This window comes from Oncorhynchus mykiss, chromosome 30 (genome assembly GCF_013265735.2).
Source record: "Oncorhynchus mykiss isolate Arlee chromosome 30, USDA_OmykA_1.1, whole genome shotgun sequence".
Lineage (NCBI taxonomy): Eukaryota > Metazoa > Chordata > Actinopteri > Salmoniformes > Salmonidae > Oncorhynchus > Oncorhynchus mykiss.
The window spans coordinates 37,549,595-37,573,332 of NC_050570.1; the positions used below are offsets into that span (position 1 = coordinate 37,549,595).

Sequence of the window (23,738 nt, forward strand, 5' to 3'; positions counted from 1 at the left end):
ACTAAACATGCCATGTTCATATTCTTCAGGAACCCCTGTTTCTATCTATTAGGTCTTACTTGAATCAACCCACAAAGTGAATGTGCCTCAGTCATTCAAGGAGTTATAAGACACAAACTGCTGATGACATCTGATTCATTCAGTAAGCAATGAGGACACACTTAATACTTTAGTGATGAACCATACCTTCCCGACAATGGTGATAATCACACAGCTAATTTTGACTCAACGATAATGCTGGGCGATTCAATGGTTTATTGATTTAATCTGGCCCAGAGGTTTTTATAGACCTATAAATAAATCTTCCCATGACAATTAAACTCGATGATTACTCCCCCCCCACTCTGTGTAATCACATAAAGGGGAAAAAACAATAACAGTATTTTCACAAGGACAGACAGTTTATTGGGTCGTACTGCTTTGGGGCTATGGGGTACTGTTACACACAGGCAGCTGGAGAACGTTCTTAACTTCCTACCAAGAGAGAAAAGCTGGTTCAGTCAGATTGAAGTTTGACAAGCGCACATGCAACTAACTACATGTTGTTGTGACAGTGAGAAGAAAATGACAGCCAGAAACTGTGTACATTTCATTAAGGCCTTTTAGTTAGTGACAATATTACAACCGATTGCATGACAGGTTACGCCCACTCTAAAATACAATTTGATCTCTAGGTAGAGTATGCACAGCTCATGAGCACCGCAACATTCTCAATCCCTGAGCATGGGGATGCTGCTTGCAGCACTGTCTCTTCTTCTATGTAATTTAACTCAATTTGTGTATTCACTGGTGAAAGAGAGAGTTCATTGTTCATTTGATTGACAGGTCTAGGTTGACTGATGAAGAGAACGTGTTAAAAGCTGTGTTTTCCTTTCTGATAAGAACTTCTCACAGAATCGTGACCCCTTTACCAGAATGACGAAGCTGGGAGTTCCTGCCTTTACACCTGTCAAATAAGCAGGGAAGAGCTGTGAGAAAATCAGCAAGTCACAGTATACAAGTGAGTTCAAACAATTTTGTGAGAAAAAAATACATTCTGTACCTTTTATGCTGAAGAATTGTAATGAGAGGCTTCTCGGGGTTGACTTGATGTAATGACTCTTTCTCATGGTCTTCAAAGAACAGCTAAGGAATAGAGGTTTCAGAATGGCAAAATAGTTGGAACCAACTAAGGAAAACAATTTCAGAGGCAGTATAACCCAAAAACTGTTGAATGAAACCAACAAATCAAAGTAAAATATACTAACCTGAAGGTTTTGGGGAGAGTACTTTTTTTTTTTTTTTTTTTTTTACCTTTATTTAACCAGGCAAGTCAGTTAAGAACAAATTCTTATTTTCAATGACGGCCTGGGAACAGTGGGTTAACTGCCTGTTCAGGGGCAGAACGACAGATTTGTACCTTGTCAGCTCGGGGGTTTGAACTCACAACCTTCCGGTTACTAGTCCAACGCTCTAACCACTAGGCTACCCTGCCGCTTCCTGTTAATGTCCCAGGGTGGGAGTTTCTCTCCAAACATGAGTGTCAGGTGATCTAGGAAGCTGAAAAGCAAATGTCATGTTCATCATTATGCTACGTTACATATTATTTTGAGTAATTTGTTACTTAGCAATGTAATGTTGGTCTACTTTAGACACTACTTGTAGTCATATTTGGGTTGAGTTGGGGTTGGTATTGTAGAGTATTGGATGATTTATAGAACCAACACACCTACATGTAATGTCTGCTTTTATGTAGACCTTTCCAACCCCACCTTCTGTTTAGAGAGAGAGAGCGAGCGAGGGGGGGGGGGGTCATACCTGGAGGACTCGCTAAAGGCTGAGATGAAGTCTGTTTGTTGGTATTCGGGGTACAGGAAGAGAACTGGCCAGTGCATGATTCCCTGTTCGTCCAGGAACACCTTCACACCTGTGGCCTCCGTAGAACACAGACCATCCAGGTCCAGCCCTGCCATGGCTCTATAGGAGCCTCCATCATCCTCACTGTCAGACCTGCGCTTGGGACGCTGATGAGTCATTAGTAACTGGATGCCACGCTCCTGTAAAGCAAATATAAGGCAAGTTAAATGATGAGCAGCCGTTTCCTCATCAACTTATACAGGAATTTAAAAAAAATGTTCCACCTTTATTTAACCAGGTAGGCAAGTTGAGAACAAGTTCTCATTTACAATTGCGACCTGGCCAAGATAAAGCAAAGCAGTTTGACAGATACAACGACACAGAGTTACACATGGAGTAAAACAAACATACAGTCAATAATACAGTATAAACAAGTCTATATACGATGTGAGCAAATGAGGTGGGAAGGGAGGTAAAGGCAAAAAAAGGCCATGGTGGCAAAGTATATATACAATATAGCAAGTAAAACACTGGAATGGTAGATTTGCAATGGAAGAATGTGCAAAGTAGAAATACAAATAATGGGGTGCAAAGGAGCAAAATAAATAAATAAAATACAGTAGGGAAAGAGGTAGTTGTTTGGGCTAAATTATAGGTGGGCTATGTACAGGTGCAGTAATCTGTGAGCTGCTCTGACAGTTGGTGTTTAAAGCTAGTGAGGGAGATAAGCGTTTCCAGTTTCAGAGATTTTTGTAGTTCGTTCCAGTCATTGGCAGCAGAGAACTGGAAGGAGAGGCGGCCAAAGAAATAATTGGTTTTGGGGGTGACTAGAGAGAAATACACCTGCTGGAACGTGTGCTACAGGTGGGAGATGCTATGGTGACCAGCGAGCTGAGATAAGGGGGGACTTTACCTAGCAGGGTCTTGTAGATGACATGGAGCCAGTGGGTTTGGCGACGAGTATGAAGCGAGGGCCAGCCAACGAGAGCGTACAGGTCGCAATGGTGGGTAGTATATGGGGCTTTGGTGACAAAACGGATTGCACTGTGATAGACTGCATCCAATTTGTTGAGTAGGGTATTGGAGGCTATTTTGTAAATGACATTGCCAAAGTCGAGGATTGGTAGGATGGTCAGTTTTACAAGGGTATGTTTGGCAGCATGAGTGAAGGATGCTTTGTTGCGAAGTAGGAAGCCAATTCTAGATTTAACTTTGGATTGGAGATGTTTGATATGAGTCTGGAAGGAGAGTTTACAGTCTAACCAGACACCTAAGTATTTGTAGTTGTCCACGTATTCTAAGTCAGAGCCGTCCAGAGTAGTGATGTTGGACAGGTGGGTAGGTGCAGGTAGAGATCGGTTGAAGAGCATGCATTTAGTTTTACTTGTATTTAAGAGCAATTGGAGGCCACGGAGGGAGAGTTGTATGGCATTGAAGCTTGCCTGGAGGGTTGTTAACACAGTGTCCAAAGAAGGGCCAGAAGTATACAGAATGGTGTCGTCTGCGTAGAGGTGGATCAGAGACTCACCAGCAGCAAGAGCGACCTCATTGATGTATACAGAGAAGAGAGTCGGTCCAAGAATTTAACCCTGTGGCACCCCCATAGAGACTGCCAGAGGTCCGGACAGCAGACCCTCCGATTTGACACACTGAACTCTCAGAGAAGTAGTTGGTGAACCAGGCGAGGCAATCATTTGAGAAACCAAGGCTGTCGAGTCTGCCGATGAGGATGTGGTGATTGACAGAGTCGAAAGCCTTCGCCAGATCATTGAAAACGGCTGCACAGTAATGTTTCTTATCCATGGCGGTTAAGATATCGTTTAGGACCTTGAGCGTGGCTGAGGTGCACCCATGACCAGCTCTGAAACCAGATTGCATAGCAGAGAAGGTATGGTGAGATTCGAACTGGTCGGTAATCTGTTTGTTGACTTGGCTTTCGAAGACCTTAGAAATAGGTCTGTAGCAGTTTGGGTCAAGAGTGTCCCCCCCTTTGAAGAGGGGGGATGACCGCAGCTGCTTTCCAATCTTTGGGAATCTCAGACGACACGAAAGAGAGGTTGAACAGGCTAGTAATAGGGGTGGCAACAATTTTGGCAGATAATTTTAGAAAGGGTCCAGATTGTCTAGCCCGGCTGATTTGTAGGGGTCCAGATTTTGCAGCTCTTTCAGAACATCAGCTGAACGGATTTGGGAGAAGGAGAAATGGGGAAGGCTTGGGCGAGTTGCTGTGGGGGGTGCAGTGCTGTTGACCGGGGTAGGAGTAGCCAGGTGGAAAGCATGGCCAGCCGTAGAAAAATGCTTATTGAAATGCGCAATTATGGTGGATTTATCAGTGGTGACAGTGTTTCCTATCTTCAGTGCAGTGGGCAGCTGGGAGGAGATGTTCTTATTCTCCATGGACTTTACAGTGTCCCAGAACTTTTTTGAGTTAGTGTTGCAGGAAGCAAATTTCTGCTTGAAAAAGATAGCCTTGGCCTCCCGGGTGGCGCAGTGGTTAAGGGCGCTGTACTGCAGCGCCAGCTGTGCCATCAGAGTCCCAGGGTTCGCGCCCAGGCTCTGTCGTAACCGGCCGCGACCGGGAGGTCCATGGGGCGACGCACAATTGGCCTAGCGTCGCCCGGGTTAGGGAGGGCTTGGTCGGTAGGGGTGTCCTTGTCTCATCGCGCACCAGCGACTCCTGTGGCGGGCTGGGCGCAGTGTGCGCTAACCAAGGTGGCCAGGTGCACTGTGTTTCCTCCGGCGCATTGGTGCGGCTGGCTTCCGGGTTGGATGCGTGCTGTGTTAAGACAGTGCGGCTTGGTTGGGTTGTGTATCGGAGGACGCATGACTTTCAACCTTCGTCTCTCCCGAGCCCGTACGGGAGTTGTAGCGATGAGACAAGATAGTAGCTACTACAACAATTGGATACCACGAAATTGGGGAGAAAAAGGGGGTAAAAGAAAAAAAGAAAAAAAAGAAAAAGCTAGCCTTGGCTTTTTTAACTGCCTGTTTCTAATGGTTTCTAGCTTCCCTGAACAGCTGCATATCACGTGGGCTGTTCGATGCTAATGCAGAACGCCATAGGATGTTTTTGTGTTGGTTAAGGGCAGTCAGGTCTGGGGAGAACCAAGGGCTATATCTGTTCCTGGTTCTAAATTTCTTGAATGGGGCATGTTTATTTAAGATGGTTAGGAAGGCATTTAAAAAAAATATCCAGGCATCCTCTACTGACGGGATGAGATCAATATCCTTCCAGGATACCCCGGGCAGGTCGATTAGAAAGGCCTGCTCACTGAAGTGTTTTAGGGAGCGTTTTACAGTGATGAGTGGAGGTCGTTTGACCGCTGACCCATTACGGATGCAGGCAATGAGGCAGTGATCGCTGAGATCTTGGTTGAAAACAGCAGAGGTGTATTTAGAGGGCAAGTTGGTTAGGATGATATCTATGAGGGTGCCAGTGTTTAAGGCTTTGGGGAGGTACCTGGTAGGTTTATTGATAATTTGTGTGAGATTGAGGGCATCAAGTTTAGATTGTAGGATGGCTGGGGTGTTAAGCATGTTCCAGTTTAGAATGATGAGATACGGAGCAAGTCTTGTGATTTTTACTTTCTACCATCCTACTCACCTTGATGGCAGCCAGTAGGGCCTCTCTTTCACTGTGCTCCTTCTCTTTGACCTTTGCCTTCCTTGCATCTCTCCTTACCGCTCTCTTAAACCACAAATACAACAATTTCAGCATAGGTTTATATAAAATATGGACTCCATTTACAAAGATCCACCAAACTGCTTTGTCCACCTATAATCCTTTCAGAATGTGGTGACAAAAGAAGAGTAAAAATGAAGGTCATTAAGAGCACTGGATCATAGCCTCTGTCATGCCTTGTCTGTCTGTCTGCTGTAGCTCTCAGCTCCAGTAGCTTCTTGTCTGTCGGCTGCAGCTTGAGTCCCTCTTCACACCACTGCAGGGCGTGTGTGTATTTTTTCAGCTCCGTGCAACACGCGGCACCTGGGAACAGTCAAGACAGGACATGGGAGGATGAAAGGAGGAGAAAAGAAGGCAGAACTGCTAACTAAAATGAAATACAATTCAGGGTTGGGGTCAATCCCCATTTCAATTCCAGTCAATTCAGAAACTAAACCAAATTCCAATTTGTCCTTATTGAAAAGCATTGAATAGAATTGGAATTTCACTGTACTTCCTGAATTGACTGGAATTTAAATGTTATTGACCCCAACCCTGACACACTTGCCTCATAATAAATGTGTTGTGTCTACATGTGTCTTCCAGTAGAAAAGTAAAATGTGATATTTATTCTATAGACAAACCTCTGATTAATGCTTTGAGGTGGTCTGGTTTAAACTTCTTTGCAGCGACAGCATCATTCAGTGCAGAACGCATGTTACCTGCAAGGCAAGAGTATGCGAGTGAAGGATTGCAACAAACATCCCAGAACAAGCTTTGGAAGACTCACAGACAGACTATAAGACCAGTGGTTCCCAACAAGGGGTACTAGGACCCCTGGAGGTACTTGTCCTATCCACAAGGGGTACTTGAGAAGAGTCACGAGACCATATGCCTACTGGTAAAATGCACATGTACTCTGGGCAGAGCAAAACTCAGTTGGTGGTACAGTAACTGAAAAAGGTTGGGAACCACTGTACTGGACAAATATCATGAGATCTAACGATGGAAAGATTCTAAGAACAGTACCCAGGTGGAAGTGTGCCGCCGCCCGGTTAGTGTGCAGGATGGCATTAACATTATAGTCACTGCAGTTCTTCTTCAGCCCAGCCGTATAGGACACGATAGCCTTCTTGTAGTTCTTCTCCTTGAAGTAGTCGTTCCCCTCATCTTTCAAGCTCTCGGGTTGCTCTGAGGAAAAACATTCCCCTTGATTCTAAGGTCTGGACTGCTGGTCCTACATCAGCACTGGGTAGAAAGTACAGTAATGGCTGTCATACCTTCTAGTGGTCTGTAATCATTGTGTATAATGGACTGAATAGCAGCCAGCTCCGGGTGTTTCATGGGGTCGATCTCCTCAGGGGCTGTCTTCATAAACATGGGCACCTTATCAAACTCCTGCAGTGCAGTGGAATAAATGATGTAATTGAATTAGAAATAGATTGGAGCCTGTGGCCCCTGAAACCCAAGGGAACAGTTCTGGGCATAGCAGTGTGCACTCAGTTGAGTAACGTTACACACAGATATGGGCATTGCTGGCCTTTTCGTAACTAATAACCAACTAGTTAGTTATATAGCCAATACATGAGACTTGACAGTATCACAAATTGTAGAGAAAACTGTGTTTTAACTTAAGTTAAAAAAAAAAGGGTTTGGCTATTTAAAACATCTTTGGTAGTATTCTAGCTAGCTAACGTTTCTTGTGGTTAGCTCCCATCCACAGATACTGGTGAAGTCGGAAGTTTACATACACTTAGGTTGGAGTCATTAAAACTCGTTTTTCAACCACTCCACAAATTTCTTGTTAACAAACTGTAGTTTTGGCAAGTCAGTTAGGACATCTACTCTGTGCATGACACAATAATTTTTTACAACAATTGTTTACAGATTATTTCACTATATCACAATTCCAGTGGGTCAGAAGTTTACATACACTAAGTTGACTGTGCCTTTTAACAGCTTGGAAAATTCCAGAAAATTGTGTCATGACTTTAGAAACTTCTCATAGGCTAATTGACATTTGAGTTATATCCTTCCTGTTTGGCCCTGTCCGGGGGTGTCCTCGGATGGGGCCACAGTGTCTCCTGACCCCTCCTGTCTCAGCCTCCAGTATTTATGCTGCAGTAGTTTGTGTCGGGGGGCTAGGGTCAGTTTGTTATATCTGGAGTACTTCTCCTGTCCTATTCGGTTGTCCTGTGTGAATCTAAGTGTGCGTTCTCTAATTCTCTCTTTCTTTCTCTCTCGGAGGACCTGAGCCCTAGGACCATGCCCCAGGACATGATGACTCCTTGCTGTCCTCAGTCCACCTGGACATGCTGCTGCTCCAGTTTCAACTGTTCTGCCTTATTATTATTTGACCATGCTGGTAATTTATGAACATTTGAACATCTTGGCCATGTTCTGTTATAATCTCCACCCGGCACAGCCAGAAGAGGACTGGCCACCCCACATAGTCAGGTTCCTCTCTAGGTTTCTTCCTAGGTTTTCCTAGCTACCGTGCTTCTACACCTGCAGTGCTTGCTGTTTGGGGTTTTAGGATGGGTTTCTGTACAGCACTTTGACATATCAGCTGATGTACGAAGGGCTATATAAATACATTTGATTTGAGTAAATTGGAGGTGTACCTGTGGATGTATTTCAAGACCTACCTTCAAACTCAGTGCCTCTTTGCTTGACATTATGCGGAAATCAAAAGAAAATCAGAAAAATAATTGTAGACTTCCACAAGTCTGGTTCATCCTTGGGAGCAATTTCCAAACGCCTGAAGGTACCATGTTCATCTGTACAAACAATAATATGCAAGTATAAACACCACGGGACCACGCAGCCGTCATACCGCTCAGGAAGGAGATGCATTCTGTCTCCTAGAGATGAACGTACTTTGTGCAAAAAGTGAAAATCAATCCCAGAACAGCAAAGGACCTTGTGAAGATGCTGGAGGAAACAGGTACAAAAGTATCTATATCCACAGTAAAACGAGTCTTATATCGACATAACCTGAAAGGCCGCTCAGCAAGGAAGAAGCCACTACTCCAAAACCACAATAAAAAAAGCCAGACTACTATTTGAAACTGCACATGGGGACAAAGATCGTACTTTTTGGAGAAATGTCCTCTGGTCTGATGAAACAAAAATAGAAATGTTTGGCCATAATGACCATCGTTATGTTTGGAGGAAAAACAGGGATGCTTCCAAGCCGAAGAACACCATCCCAACCGTAAAGCAGGGGGGTGGCAGCATCATGTTGTGGGGGTGCTTCAAGACAGTCTTGAAGCAAGTTAAAGCTTGGTCACAAATGGGTCTTCCAAATGGTCAATGACAACCCCATGCATACTTGCAAGCAAAGTTGTGGCAAAATGGCTTAAGGACAACAAAGTCAAGGTATTGGAGTGGCCATCACAAAGCGTGTGTGAGCAAGGAGGCCTACAAACCTGACTCAGTTACACCAGCTCTGTCAGGAGGAACGGGACAAAATTCATCCAACTTGTGGGAAGCTTGTGGAAGGCTACCTGGAACGTTTGACCCAAGTTAAAGGCAATACTACCAAATACTAATAGAGTGTATGTAAACTTCTGACCCACTGGGAATGTGATGAAAGAAATAAAAGCTGAAATAATTCATTCTCTACTATTATTCTGACATTTCACATTCTTAAAATAAGTGGTGATTCTAACCGACCTAAGACAGGTATTTCTTACTAGGATTAAATGTCAGGAATTGTGAAAAACTGAGTTTAAATGTATTTGTTGTATGTACACTTCCGACTTCAACTGTAGCTTGCTGGCTAACGGTTAGCCAGCATATACGGTATAACAGCATAACGGTTAGCCATATATAGCTAACAACTACAAATGAGACTGACAGTGCCATCAGTCGTTTGTGTAGATATGCAATTAACGTTACGTCTTACCTCTTCCCAGTTCTTTTCAGAAAAGGCATTGCTATATTTCTTTTTTGAATTTCTCCATAAAGTCCTCCATGCCGTCGTCGCCCTGTTGTACTAGTGAAGCCATATTCGCTACAAATAAGGTGGATATGTTTGAAGATTAAACTAGTTGTTGAACTACAGTTTTAGTATGACTACTGAAGCGACACGTATGAAAACGTGCATTACAAAATTATACAAGTTGCTTACACGTGAATGTTGCGGTGCCACATCAAAATGCTTCCGTAGAGGGAACAGACATTTGACTAAATTGTTCCATAGCAATGTGTGTATCTGACTCGAGTGGAGAGATCCAAAATTTGCACTATATTTTTCTGTGAGTCCAGTTGAAACATTGATACAAGGCAATAAGAATTACAAATGTGTTCATTGATTTTCACAACAGACTTCAAACATGTATGGCTACTGAACCATATATTTATTGTCTCCTATTCCAACCTACCCAACCACCTGCATGTCCATCTCAGTGTAATAATATATTTCAGTCCAGCTCAGTTCGTATCAGACAAAGATTGGTGCTAGTAGGTATAGGCCTGTTGAACACTAGCCTCTTTGCTACTTGTCATCATCCCACCCAACCACAAGCATGCCCATTTCAGAGGACCAATAGACTTCCATGTAGTTCAATAGTTTAGTCAAATCAAACTTTACTTGCCAACATGTGCCGAATACAACAAGTGTAGACTTTACCGTGAAATACTTACAAGCCCGTCACCAATAGTGCAGTTCAAGAAGAAAATATTTACCAAGTAGGCTAAAATTAAAAGTAATAATAAAAATGAACACAATAACGAGGCTATATACAGGGGGCACCGGTACCGAGTCAGTGTGCAGGGGTACAGGCTAGGTAATCTGTACATGTAGGTGGGGGCGAAGTGACTATGCATAGCTAACAAACAAACAGCAGCAGTGTAGGGGGGGTGAATGTAAATTGTCCGGCGGAGATTTTTATGAATTGTTCAGCAGTCTTGTGGCTTGGAGGTAGAAGCTATTGGTCCTAGACTTGGCGCTCCGGTACCACTTGCCATGAGGTAGCAGAGAAAACAGTCTATAACTGGGGTGACTGGAGTCTGACAATTTTATGGGCTTTCCTCTGACACCGCCTACTATATAGGTCCTGGATATCAGGAAGCTTGGCCCCAGTGATGTACTGGGCCGTTTGCACTACCCTCTGTAGCGCCTTACGGTCAGATGCCTAGCAGTTGCCATACCGGGCGGTGATGCAACCAGTCAGGATGCGCTCGATGGTGCAGCTGTAGAACCTTTTGAGGATCTGGGGACCCATGCCAAATCTTTTCAGTCTCCTGAGGGGGAAAGGTTTAGTCCAGTTCCATGTCAAGATCAGTGCAACTCAGACTGTCTCCACACATCTGAGTAGGTCTACAAGTCCATCCCTACTGAGGAACGTTGTCTCACCAGTCTGCTGACAGATCACCTCAAACCTGGGCGTCTCCTCGGCAGCCTTCTGCCCCACTACCACCACGTACGGGTATCCAAGCCGACTGGCGTCCTTCAGCCTCTTACCAATGGTCATCTGTGTCCGGTCATCCAGAACCACCTCACCTCTTAGCCTAGGCAGAGCCTCCCCCAGACTGAGGGCCAGCTCCTCAGCTAAACCAGCCACCTCATCCACCTTACTGCCCCTTTTAGGGGGCAGAACACAGACCTGATAGGGGGCAAGCAGCGCAGGCCAGCGGATTGCCTCCTCCGTGGACATCACCTCGATGGCAGCAGCGAGGATCCGGGTCACACCCAGCCCGAAGCAGCCCATCTCAGTGACAGCAGGCTTGTTCTGGGTGTTGTTGAAGGTGGCGTTGAATATGCAGGAGTACTTGGTGCCTAGGTAGAATGTATGGCCTACCTCTATGCCCTTAGACTCCACCAGCGTTCCCTCCTGGCACTGTGGGCAGTCTGTCTGGCCTGGTTCCATGGTCTCCACATTGGCAGAGAAGGAGCAGCTACCACAGACCAGTAGCCTGTCCTCTCCGATGTCTGCGAGAAGCTGGAACTCATGGGAGAGTTTACCTCCAATGTTTCCTGTATCAGCGTGGACCTGGACAATGCACAGGCCTAACCGAGAGAAAAGGCGGGTGTAAGCCTGACACACAGATTCATATGTGCGGTATGCAGCTTCTTCGCTCATGTCAAATGTGTACATGTCCTTCATGTAGAACTCCCGCCCGCGTAGAAGCCCAAACCGAGGCTTCGGCTCATCACGGAACTTGCGGGTGATCTGCATATACAAATGAAACACACATCAGTTTATTACCATTATAATATCAACCCAAGTGTATGAAAAGAAGAAAGAAGCCACACTCTGAATAAACTAATTAATCAGGCTTCATACTGTATCCTATACCTGGTAGAGTAGCAGAGGCAGCTGCCTGTAGGACAGGGTTCCCTGAGAGGCCAGTAGCTCTGTCACAGCCTCCTCATGGGTGGGGCCCAGGCAGTATTCCGCCCCGTGGCGGTCCCTCAGGCGGAACAGCTCTTTCCCCATCAGGTCCCAGCGCTCACTGCGTCTCCACAGCTCTGCCGAACACAAGCTGGGCATGTCCAGCTTCTGCCCACCGATCCCCTGCATCTCCTGGTCGATCAGCCTCACCAGCTTCTCCATGGAGCGCACGGTGGCCGGGAGGTAGTAGTAGCAGCCAGGGTTGGAGGGATGAATGAGACCTGCCTGCTGCATCAGTCTCTGGCTCTTGCAGGTCATATCCACCTGAGCACGCTTCTCCTGGCCCACATCACGCAGGTTGGAGGGCTGGAAGAGATGGGAGACTAGGGGAAGGTGTGTGCTAGGTCGGGAGATGGAGTCAGTGGGGGCATGTCCAGCAGCACAGCTCAAATAGATTTTACAGGGAGTGCTCATGGCTCTGGGTAGGCAGGGCAAGACTCTCTGCCAAAGGTGATGCATCAACACTTCCATTGTAGCAGACTGGTGTCAATATCCTTGAATTAAGAAAAATAATACATATAATTGCTTGACGGGTGGTGGGTATAATTTGTGGAACGTTCCAACAGGAATATGTTGATATGAATAAACTTTGTAAATAACAAGGTTGCCAACAAACAACGCATACAAAGTTGTCTAGAGGCCGAATAAGATTCCCGTGTAGGGAGGGGGCTATTTCATTAAGTTTTCACTCACCACGTTAATTCCGAAAAATGTCTCTCAAACATTAACAATACGCTATGTGGTGAGTTGATGCCTATTCGGCAGCTAGTTAGCTAGAATTGATTATGCTACTTTGTATGCGTTGTTTGTTAGCAACCTTGTACTTTAAGAAGTTCTTGGAACATATTCCTGTTGGAACGTTCCACAAATTATACCCACCCTGTTACACCATGACACTTATTCTGTTGGGCAATGCAATACCATAACATTACATCCTCCAATGGTAAAATATTTAAAAATTGACAGTACCAGGTTGCTAGCTAGATGCGTTCAAATAAAATGGTAAACCACAAACCAGTATCTTTGATTCAACCTTGACGTTAGCAAGGCAGGTGTAACGTTAACTAGCTTTACAGACAGCTAACAGGCAAGCTAGCTAAGCTCTACACAGCAATTCGGGAAGAAGTAAGAGAGCAACTCACCCCGTGTAAGAAAGTGAAACAATGACCTAGTATTTTGATTCATACGATGTCTATTAGTTACACGAGAGAAGAATGCTAGCCATGCATCCTCTTAAGAGTAATGTAGATCTCCCTGGATAACTATTCCCAGTGTACTGCCACCTACTGTGCTGGAGTAGCTATCGTTAGCTAAAAATGTGTTTGTTTTTTTTAATCCAAAATTAGATTTTCAAAATTTAGAGAATGCATGACGTTATGGACAAACAGTCCAGAAAAGCAAACAACGGAGTCCCAAAACTAGGTTATTCATCTCTTTCCTGGCCAATCAGGATCGTATCCGTTTCAATGGATGTTCAAATGTAAAAGGTTATGGTTAATAACCATGACAGCTTTGAGTTGGGGAGGAGTCAGCACTTTGGCGTAGAGGTCAGGTTAGATGAAGTGAGGAAGAACAGATATGACTAAGGTTCTGTCTAGCCACAGAGATGAATTGGATGTTCAGTTGTGGAGGAGGTGACTCAGCACAGGAGAAAGGGTTAAATATCAGTGCTGGTGTGAATTTTTTTTTTTTTGTGTGTCAATTACAGCTGTAACGAACTTTTGGGAAGAATTAAAACTTGGTTAAGCTTCTCTAGTGTCTGTGAGTTATTTACTCTGAAAGATAAGAACCTAATAGGCCTGAATGCTCAAGCGCACACACATTTGTTCTGACTGTCTGCTCAGACTAACAGCCTCACCTGTTGTTCCTGTCAGACACGCAGTGTCAACCAATGAAACAAAGATGCGTGAGGGAGGGCCGAGCCAACTCACTCACGAAGGAAGGAAAGCAACAGCTGGAAAATGAGTCAAGCACAGTAGCATTTGGATGCATTTTAATAATGTAGACAATGTTAGAGCACAGTTCAGAATTTGCCAAAACAAAATCATATAAAGCCGGTTGTACACACACACAACCTGTTGATGCTCTGACCCAAGAGGAATGGGAGGTGGTGTTCAGAGTCCTGGAACCCTTTGAGCAGGTCACTGGAGAGAGGTACAGTAAGCAGTTATTACTACAGCATAATTTAATACAGTATTATATATGTATATGAGCAGTAGATGAGACTAGTATCAGTAGACAAAACATGAACCTGGACTAATAAGTTACTGTTCTCTCTTTTCAGCTATGTGACTGCCTCAAAAATGATACTCCTGTGTAAGGGTCTGTAGCGAATCACAGCCAGCCACCAGAGAGAAGCAAAGGTAACCACAGGACATGTGACAGAGGTAATGGACACCCTATGTTCATCAAGGGACAGAAAGTTCCACAGAATTTAACATAATCAAGTGCTATAAGAAACCGCTGCACTTGACCCCAAATTGTTATTTATTTTTATTTTATATGGTGTAATATTCTATGATGCTGTTCAGATTGTATCAATTTCGAATGGTTAGATTTATATGCACTTTGTGTATATACACATTAAAAAGTTATACTTTAAAATGCAAATGTTTAATAGCATTATTTTTCATAACAAACCAACGCATTTGTCACGGGATTCTTCCTGGGAAGGAGAGGCGGACCAAAACGCAGCGTGGTTATTTTTATAGATCTTTAATAAAGATGAAAATAGAACAATATACAAAACAAGAAACCGAAAACAGCCCTACCTGGTGCAACAAACACAAAGACAGGAACAATCACCCACAAAACCTAACACAAAACAGGCTACCTAAATATGGCTCCCAATAAGAGACAATGACTAACACCTGCCTCCGATTGAGAACCATATCAGGTCCAAACACAGAAACAGACAAACAAGACATCCAACATAGGGTGTGATCTGAGTGGGCATTCTGACCAAACAAAACATAGAACATACAAAGCAAACTATGGTCAGGGTGTGACAGCATTTTTAAATACATTGTGGTTAAAGTAGAGTATGATTTCATTTAATCATTTAATTAGAATTGTTTTAACACCAATCATAGTCAAACTATCAAACTGTTTGACTTGAAAAAATACAAAACATTTTTTTTTTAAAGAGCCGTTTGGGAGCCAAAAGAGCCGGCTCTTTTTGGTAAGCTGAGCCGAATCACTGAAAAGAGCCGGCATGCCCATCACGGCTCTGAAAGTCACAAAGTAAGTTTGTACCCTAAAAGCTAATGTAGCTAACATATTAATGGTGATGCCACTGACAACACTTTTACTCCCACTATATTCTTGTATTGTAAACTTTTATTGTATAGGCTATGCTTTCCAAGACATTTCACAATTTAACACCCTGTCGTCTTACCGCCCAGATAACAATTCTAGGGAGAGAGAACCTTTTTACAGTAACGATACCAGTTAAACGTTTGGGCACACCTACTCATTCAAGGTTTTTTCTTTATTTGTACTATTTTCTACATTTTAGAATAGTGAAGACATCAAAACTATGAAATAACACATGGAATCATGTACAGTCGTGGCCAAAAGTTTTGAGAATGACACAAATATAAATTCACAAAGTCTGCTGCCTCAGTTTGTATGATGGCAATTTACATATACTCCAGAATGTTATGAAGAGTGATCAGATGAATTGCAATTAATTGCAAAGTCCCTCTTTGCCATGCAAATTAACTGAATCCCCAAAAAACATTTCAGCCCTGCCACAAAAGGACCAGCTGCATCATGTCAGTGATTCTCTCATTAACACAGGTGTGAGTGTTGACAAGGACAAGGCTGGAGATCACTGTCATGCTGATTGAGATCGAATAACAGACTGGAAGCTTCAAAAGAAGGGTGGTGCTTGAAATCATTGTTCTTCCTCTGTCAACCATGGTTACTTGCAAGGAAACATGTGCTGTCATCATTGCTTTGCACAAAAAGGGCTTCACAGGCAAGGATATTGCTGCCAGTAAGATTGCACCTAAATCAACCATTTATCGGATCATCAAGAACTTCAAGGAGAGCGGTTCAATTGTTGTGAAGAAGGCTTCAGGGTGCCCAAGAAAGTCCAGCAAGCGCCAGGACCGTCTCCTAAAGTTGATTCAGCTGCGGGATCGGAGCACCACCAGTACAAAGCTTGCTCAGGAATGGCAGCAGGCAGGTGTGAGTGCATCTGCACGCACAGTGAGGCAAAGACTTTTGGAGGATGGCCTGGTGTCAAGAAGGGCAGCATAGAAGCCACTTCTCTCCAGGAAAAACATCAGGGACAGACTGATATTCTGCAAAAGGTACAGGGACCGGACTGCTGAGGACTGGGGTAAAGTCATTTTCTCTGATGAATCCCCTTTCTGATTGTTTGGGGCATCCTGAAAAAAGCTTGTCCAGAGAAGACAAGGTGAGCACTACTATCAGTCATGTGTCATGCCAACAGTAAAGCATCCTGAGACTATTCATGTGTGGGGTTGCTTCTCAGCCTAGGGAGTGGACTCACTTGCAATTTTGCCTAAAAACACAGCCATGAATAAAGAATGGTACCAACACATCCTCCGAGAGCAACTTCTCCCAACCATCCAGGAACAGTTTGGTGACGAACAATGCCTTTTCCAGCATGATGGAGCACCTTGCCATAAGGCAAAAGTGATAACTAAGTGGCTCGGGGAACAAACATAGATATTTTGGGTCCATGGCCAGGAAACTCCCCAGACCTTAATCCCATTGAGAACTTGTGGTCAATCCTCAAGTGGCGTGTGGACAAACAAAAACACACAAATTCTGACAAACTCCAAGCATTGATTATGCAAGAAATGGGGTGCCATCAGTCAGGATGTGGCCCAGAAGTTAATTGACAGCATGCCAGGGTGGATTGCAGAGGTCTTGAAAAACACTGCAAATATTGACTCTTTGCATCAACTTCATGTAATTTTCAATAAAAGCCTTTGACACTTATGAAATGCTTGTAATTATACTTCAGTATTCTATAGTAACATCTGACAAAAATATCTAAAGACACTGAAGCAGCAAAATTTGTGGAAATTATACTTTTTTGGCCATGACTGTAGTAGCCAAAAAAGTGTAAAACAAATACAAATATATTTATATTTGAGATTCTTCAAAGTAGCCACCCTTTGCCTTGCCAAGAGTGTGCAAAGCGGTCTTTCTCTCAACCAGCTTAATGGGGAATGCTTTTCCAACAGTCTTGAAGGAGTTCCCACATATGTGACTCCACCTGGATTTGGTCTCATGTAGAAAAATTTGAAAGTGTTTTTTTTACATTGCATTTATCCAAAGAGTCAGAGTTACAAAATGGTATATCATACACTGCATTTGAGTAACAATGGGAAAGTAATTCTGATTTTAAAGTTGATCATCTTCTAAACTCACTTTTAAGAAAATGGCCTTTGAATGTTTTGGTATCTAGTTGAAGAGCTCTTCTTTGTCTACATCCATTCAGCATCGTTCACACCCTCTTAAGCTTTAGCCCCACCCATCTCATTTCGCTCTCGGAGCGCACACTTGACACTCTGGCCGATGATTGGATAACATGAAAAAGCCTAACCAGCTCTGCTGTCAACAATTTCATTACGCTTTTTTACAGACGTTTACTGACATCGGCCATGTTCAACGGGTGTTGTACACACGTCACGTAGCGTTAGCTAGCTAGCTGACAGTACACTTTAGCTTAAGACATATAGCTAGCTAGGTAAACAAAGTGTAAGTTCACACACGTCACATAATGTTGGCTAACGAGCCAGTCAGCTAACATTAGCTAGTTATACAAGAATGAACAGTGCCAACAATGCCACAGTGCTGGAAGCTAACCAACCAGGTTCAATGCTAGCTAACATTAGGTACTAACTAGAAAAGCAAACGGCTCTGGGATACAAATAATAATGTCAGCTAGGGAGCCAGCCAGCTAAAGTTAGCTAGTTAGCTAACATTACACTTTAGCTTAACACACGTAGCTAGCTAGCTAGGTAAACAATGAACCTAGCTAGGTAAACAACGTTTAAGATCACACACGTCATATGTTAGCTAACGAGCCAGCCAGCTAACATTACCTAGTTAAACAATGAACACAGTGCCAAATAATGTCATTACTACTCTGCATGAATATGGCTCTGGGATATGAATAATAACAGTTATGGAGCCAGCCAGCTAACATTGCTAGCTATCTAGCTAAGAGTACACTTTAGCTTGAAATGAAACCAATTTCTGCCAAAATTAGAAACGTGTAATATCTGAAAATGTAGCTAGCTAACGCTAGACTATCTTACCTGTGTACATCATCATGCACGATGGATGCGTCTCCCTGTCAGGAATGCCATACCATGGTTGCCCTTAGGTTGAAGATGTAATCCGGAGACAGGTTTTTTTCTCCATCTCTTTAGCTATCATACTCTAATTCCACTGATTTGAAAACTTGATCCACCAGAAAGTGTAAAGCAACACTTATGCAGCTCCACTACACAATACTTTTTTTAAAAGCCATTGTCGACAGTATTACCAACACAGAGTGATGAGTTCAAATAGACAGAAGCCTTCTATATGGCAGACCAATCCGAACTCATCTCTCGGCATGTCCAGCCCACTCATTATCTCAGCCAATCATGGCTAGTGGGAAGGTTGCACTTTTTCTGTAGCTTAACCAACAAGACTAGTAATTTAACAATGTTATTCATATTTACAGATGGCATACAAGTTTGTTATTAAGGCACATGAAAGTTCACATGTTCGAGAAGGCATTTCTGCCAAAAAACGCATTTGATAAAATAAAAAAAAAATGACATTCAAACAGCTCTCCTTTTTAGTCGTGACTTGCAACATACACCTAGTTTCCTGAATCGGGTCACACATGCTGAGCACTTGTTGGCTGCTTTTCCTTCACTGAGGTCCAACTCCTCCCAAACCATCTCAATTGGGTTGAGGTCATGGGATTGTGGAGGCCAGATCATCTGATGTAGCACTCCATCACTCTCCTTCTTAGTCAAATAGCCCTTATACAGCCTGGAGGTGTGTTTTGGGTCATTGTCCTGCTGAAAAACAAATGATAGTCCCACAAAGCGCAAACCAGATGGGATGGTGTATTGCTGCAGAATGCTGTGGTAGCCATGCTGGTTAAGTGTGCCTTAAATTCTAAAGAAATAACTGACAGTGATTGTAGAACAATTTTTGTTCGCTTAAAGATCCTTCACATGTGATAGAGAGACACCACTGTCCTCAATGGTACTCCCACTGGCTTTGGTCTTTGTCATGGTAGCTAGCATCTTGGTTACGCTGTTACTCCTCGCAGTTCCAGACAGGACAGGTCACAGGGAAGATTGAAAACAACAGACAGCAGGAATTTAGACAGCCACAAATCCGGGACAATCCGCGGTACCAGCCACAATGGCTAACCGTGTCACAGGCTGCGTTCAAGCCCTCAAGAAAACCCTGCTAGCTGCTACGCCAAATAGCTCCTCTGACCCGTCCTTGGTCGGCAGGATCACTGGACAGAGACTAGCATTCTCAGCAACTGATGCCAACTGCGTCGCAGGATCCAAACAAAAAGTTAGCTAGAGCCATACTATATTTCTGCGCTCGTGAGCGAGCGTTACAACCCTGCCTGGAAACCACCCTCCATTTACTTTTCATGGTAAAGCGTATATTTTAGTCTTTTGCAGTTACTTTTTTTTCAACAGATAATGCATGCCTCCTATAGCGAGTGCCAAACACTGACCGCACATTCTGCAAGATTGATTGTCTAATCAAACAGTTTAAAAGTAAATGCTACAGCCCACACTTCTATGCAAAAGAGACGAAGGTCAAAAGCCATGCGTCCTCCGAAACACAACCCAACCAAGCCGCACTGCTTCTTAACACAGCGCGCATCCATCCCGGAAGCCAGCCGCACCAATGTGTCGAAGGAAACAATGTGCACCTGGCGACCTGGTTAACGTGCACTGCACCCGGCCCACCACAGGAGTCGCTAGTGCGCGATGAGACAAGGATATCCCTACCGGCCAAGCCCTCCCTAACCCGGACGATGCTAGGCCAATTGTGCGTCGCCCCACGGACCTTGTCGCGGCCGGCTGCGACAGAGCCCTAGATGCAGTGCCCTAGACCACTGCGCCACACGGGAGTTCCCCTGGTCTATTTACTTTTGAGCATGGTTGGCTATTTAATGAGTGATGGTTAAATGCGTAGGCGGAATAAACCAGTCATGTCAGAAAAGGAGAGACATGTCCTGCAATATAATAAAATAAATATGTTAGGCGACCTGCTGGTATGCAATGTCCTTATCAACGGCAAATGCGTCTGTTTTATCACTTGGCCTACGTTTTAATGTTTTTATTAGCCCAACATTATTATAATTCCTGTCCATCAAACACCTCCATTTCCTCCAAAATAACAATATTTGCTTGCAATAGAGCTGATAAACCACTAGACGTTGTGCGTCCACATGGTCCAAGATGTGTGGATATACGCACACTTTCCCATCATTTTCAAAATGGATAAATAATCCTTCAGCCGTGAGCTGACAGCAAGACGGAACGTCAGCGGCATGGCCTGTAACAAGGGGAACCCAGTATGTGCCAGTCGCTCCCCAACAATGCTTTATTTATGTGTCCACTAGAACAAGGTTTCCTAAACCCGGTCCTGGGGCCCCCGCTGGGTGCACGTTTTGGTTTTTGCCCTAGCACTACACAGCTGATTCAAATAATCAAAGCTTGGTGATGAGTTGGTTATTTGAATCAGCTGTGTAGTGCTAGGGTAAAAACCAAAACGTGCACCCAGCGGGGGCCCCAGGACCGGGTTTGGGAAACCCTGCTCTAGATGACGACCACAATGATGGTAGTGATTTTATTTATTTAGTGCGTTGTCTTTTGATATGTGTGTTCAAATTGTAAAATAACCTTAACTGCATTAAAATTTCTCTCTCTTTCTGTCTCCAGGACCTTCTGGCAGTGGGGTATGGACAGTTTGATTTCAAGGACCATAAATCAGGCCTGGTCTGCTGCTGGTCTCTGAAGAAACCCACGGGATGGATGTCACTGACACCTCTCACATTCCTGTTTTTTTTTTTTTTTTCATCTCAGTTAATATCATTAGTTTCCACAATAGTGCTGTGCCTGTAACCTGGTCCCAGATCTGTGTGTGCTGTATAGCCAACCCCTATGGTCTTTACAATGACAAACATTTGGCAAGACATCACAAACCGATCTAATACCAGACTACTGTACCTGTGCCAGGTTTGAGAATAGTTTTCTAGTGACTACGCTAATAAGTCTTGTGTCTTGGATCTACAGTGGCCTGAGAGGATCTTTACCTGTGAGAGTGGAGTGACTGCTTTGGACTCCTCTGCTAGCAACGCCAGTCAGCTAGCTGTGGGGATGCATGACGGCAGAATAGCCACCTACAACGTCGAGACCAGAGAGAAGACACCCGTCATTGACAGCAGGTCTGTGTGTCCTCAGAGAGAATGCGAGACAAAATCTACATGGTTTATTTCTCATAGACAGCAGGTGGCACTCACAGACAGACAGGCTAAATGATTTACAAAGCATAGCCAACGTCCACCAACATTTCTGCTTCACCCACAGGCTATACCTTTGTGATTCGTCAGTGGAGTTTATCTTTGAAACAGAATTACTTATGAATTATTACAGTATCTCCTGTACATTTGTTCTCCCCCATTTCTCATTATCCATCTGTATGTCTGTTGTTGTTATGGCTGGTTACCTAAGCTGGGATGACAGAGTAACTATCTATTTTTAATCATCCCCATTTCCAGTAGACACTGAAATATATACTGATCTCATCTTACACAGACGTAACAAAGCTGGTAGCACTGGCATCTGTGAGAGTGCTACAGGAAACCTGCGTATTGACTGCGCCTATAAAAACGCCAACCCTGCACGGGAGGTTCACTGCATTTGTAAAGAACCTCAAACTATTTATTTAAAATTATTTTAACATTTTTAAATTCAACCTTTATTTAACTTGGCTGGTTCTTAGTTGAAGCACACTTATTTGTGTGTGTGTGTTTATCCCTGTGTAGTGACTGTGCCCACAAACACTCTAGCCCAGTTTGGCAGGTGAGGTGAATAGACCATGAGAGGGGTCCGTCAGGGGAGGACAAGGGAGAGACTCTGTGTAGATCAGCAGGATAAGCAAGTGGTTCCTGTGGAAATGCCTCGACTGCATAGGTAAAGATTTACTTTAATATCTGAAAGTTGTGGGAAACCTTTCTCCTAGTGTTTTCAAAAAAGTGTGCCCCTTCCAATTATCCCAAATACCCACTCACTGGAGACTACTCGTCCTATTTGTGTAGACCCTTTTGCAGACAACTATTGTAAACATTTCCCCACATAACCTTCCAGTAATAAGTCTAGCCGTCATGTCCTTTAACCTGTGCCTCCCCCATGAAGAGGACGAGGAATGAGAAAGCCAATAAGCAAGCTGGAGTAAAAAAGAGAGGAAGAGCGAGGCATGATATCACGCCAGGCGCCGGGAATCTGTTTCGACTTCCATCCCACGGTGAGCGGCCAGAGTGTTTTCATGTTCTTACGATTTCCTAAAGGATAGTTACACATGCATTGCTGTAGTTATTTAGCTAGGCCTTCAAATTCCTTTTGGAACATAGGCCATCGACGAACAGTGTCCATCCCATTCTGTGTCATTCATTCGAGATGTATTACGTACAGTTGAAGTCGGAAGTTTACATACACCTCAGCCAAGTACATTTAAACTCAATTTTTCACCATTCTTGACATTTAATCCTAGTAAAAATTCCCTGTTTTAGGTCAGTTAGGCTCACCACTATATCTTAAGAATGTGACATGTCAGAATAATAGTAGAGAGAATGATTTATTTCAGCTTTTATTTCTTTCATCACATTTCCAGTGGGTCAGAAGTTCACATACAGTACACTCAATTAGTATTTGGTAGCATTGCCTTTAAATTGTTTAACTTGGGTCAAATGTTTCGGGTAGCCTTCCACAAGCTTCCCACAATAAGTTGGGTGAATTTTGGCCCATTCCTCCTGACAGAGCTGGTGTAACTGAGTCAGGTTTGTAGGCCTCCTTACTCGTACACGCTTTTCAGTCATACCCACACATTTTCTATAGGATTAAGGTCAAGGCTTTGTGATGGCCACTCCAATACCTTGACTTGTTGTCCTTAAGCCGTTTGCCACAACTTTGGAAGTATGCTTGGGGTCATTGTCCATTTGGAAGACCCATTAGCGACCAAGCTTTGACTTCCTGACTGATGTCTTGAGATATTGCTTCAATATATCCACATAATTTTCCTCCCTCATGGTGCCATCTATTTTGTGAAGTGCACCAGTCCCTCCTGCAGCAAAGCACCCCCACAATATGATGCTGCCACCCCTGTGCTTCAAGGTTGGGATGGTGTTCTTCAGTTTGCAAGCCTCCCCCTTTTTCCTCCAAACATAACGATGGTCTTTATGGCCAAACAGTTCTATTTTTGTTTCATCAGACCAGAGGACATTTCTCCAAAAAGTATGATCTTTGTCCCCCTGTGCAGTTGCAAACGGTAGTCTGGCTTTTTTATGGCGGTTTTGGAGCAGTGGCTTCTTCCTTGCTGAGCGGCCTTTCAGGATATGTCGATATAGGACTTGTTTTACAGTTGATATAGATACTCTTTTACCTGTTTCCTCCAGCATCTTCACAAGGTCCTTTGCTGTTCTGGGATTGATTTCCACTTTTCGCACCAAAGTACGTTCATCTCTAGGAGTCAGAACGCATCTCCTTCCTGAGCGGTATGATGGCTGCGTGGTCCCATGGTGTTTATACTTGCGTACTATT

General features: G+C 43.9%; 1 protein-coding gene and 1 pseudogene across 1 annotated transcript; both read right to left on the bottom strand.

Moving 5' to 3' along the window:
- Positions 1-245: 245 nt before the first annotated feature.
- LOC110520997 lies at positions 246-9,641 on the bottom strand (annotated as a pseudogene).
- A 994-nt stretch (positions 9,642-10,635) lies between these two features.
- On the bottom strand, positions 10,636-13,189 carry pars2 (prolyl-tRNA synthetase 2, mitochondrial). Its single transcript, XM_036969336.1, has 3 exons — positions 13,041-13,189; positions 11,803-12,392; positions 10,636-11,676 (listed from the first exon to the last, which is right to left on the bottom strand). Exons 2-3 carry the CDS (start codon positions 12,367-12,369, stop codon positions 10,795-10,797), a joined length of 1,449 nt encoding a protein of 482 aa, XP_036825231.1. The 5' UTR covers positions 12,370-12,392; positions 13,041-13,189; the 3' UTR covers positions 10,636-10,794.
- Between the last annotated feature and the right edge of the window lie 10,549 nt (positions 13,190-23,738).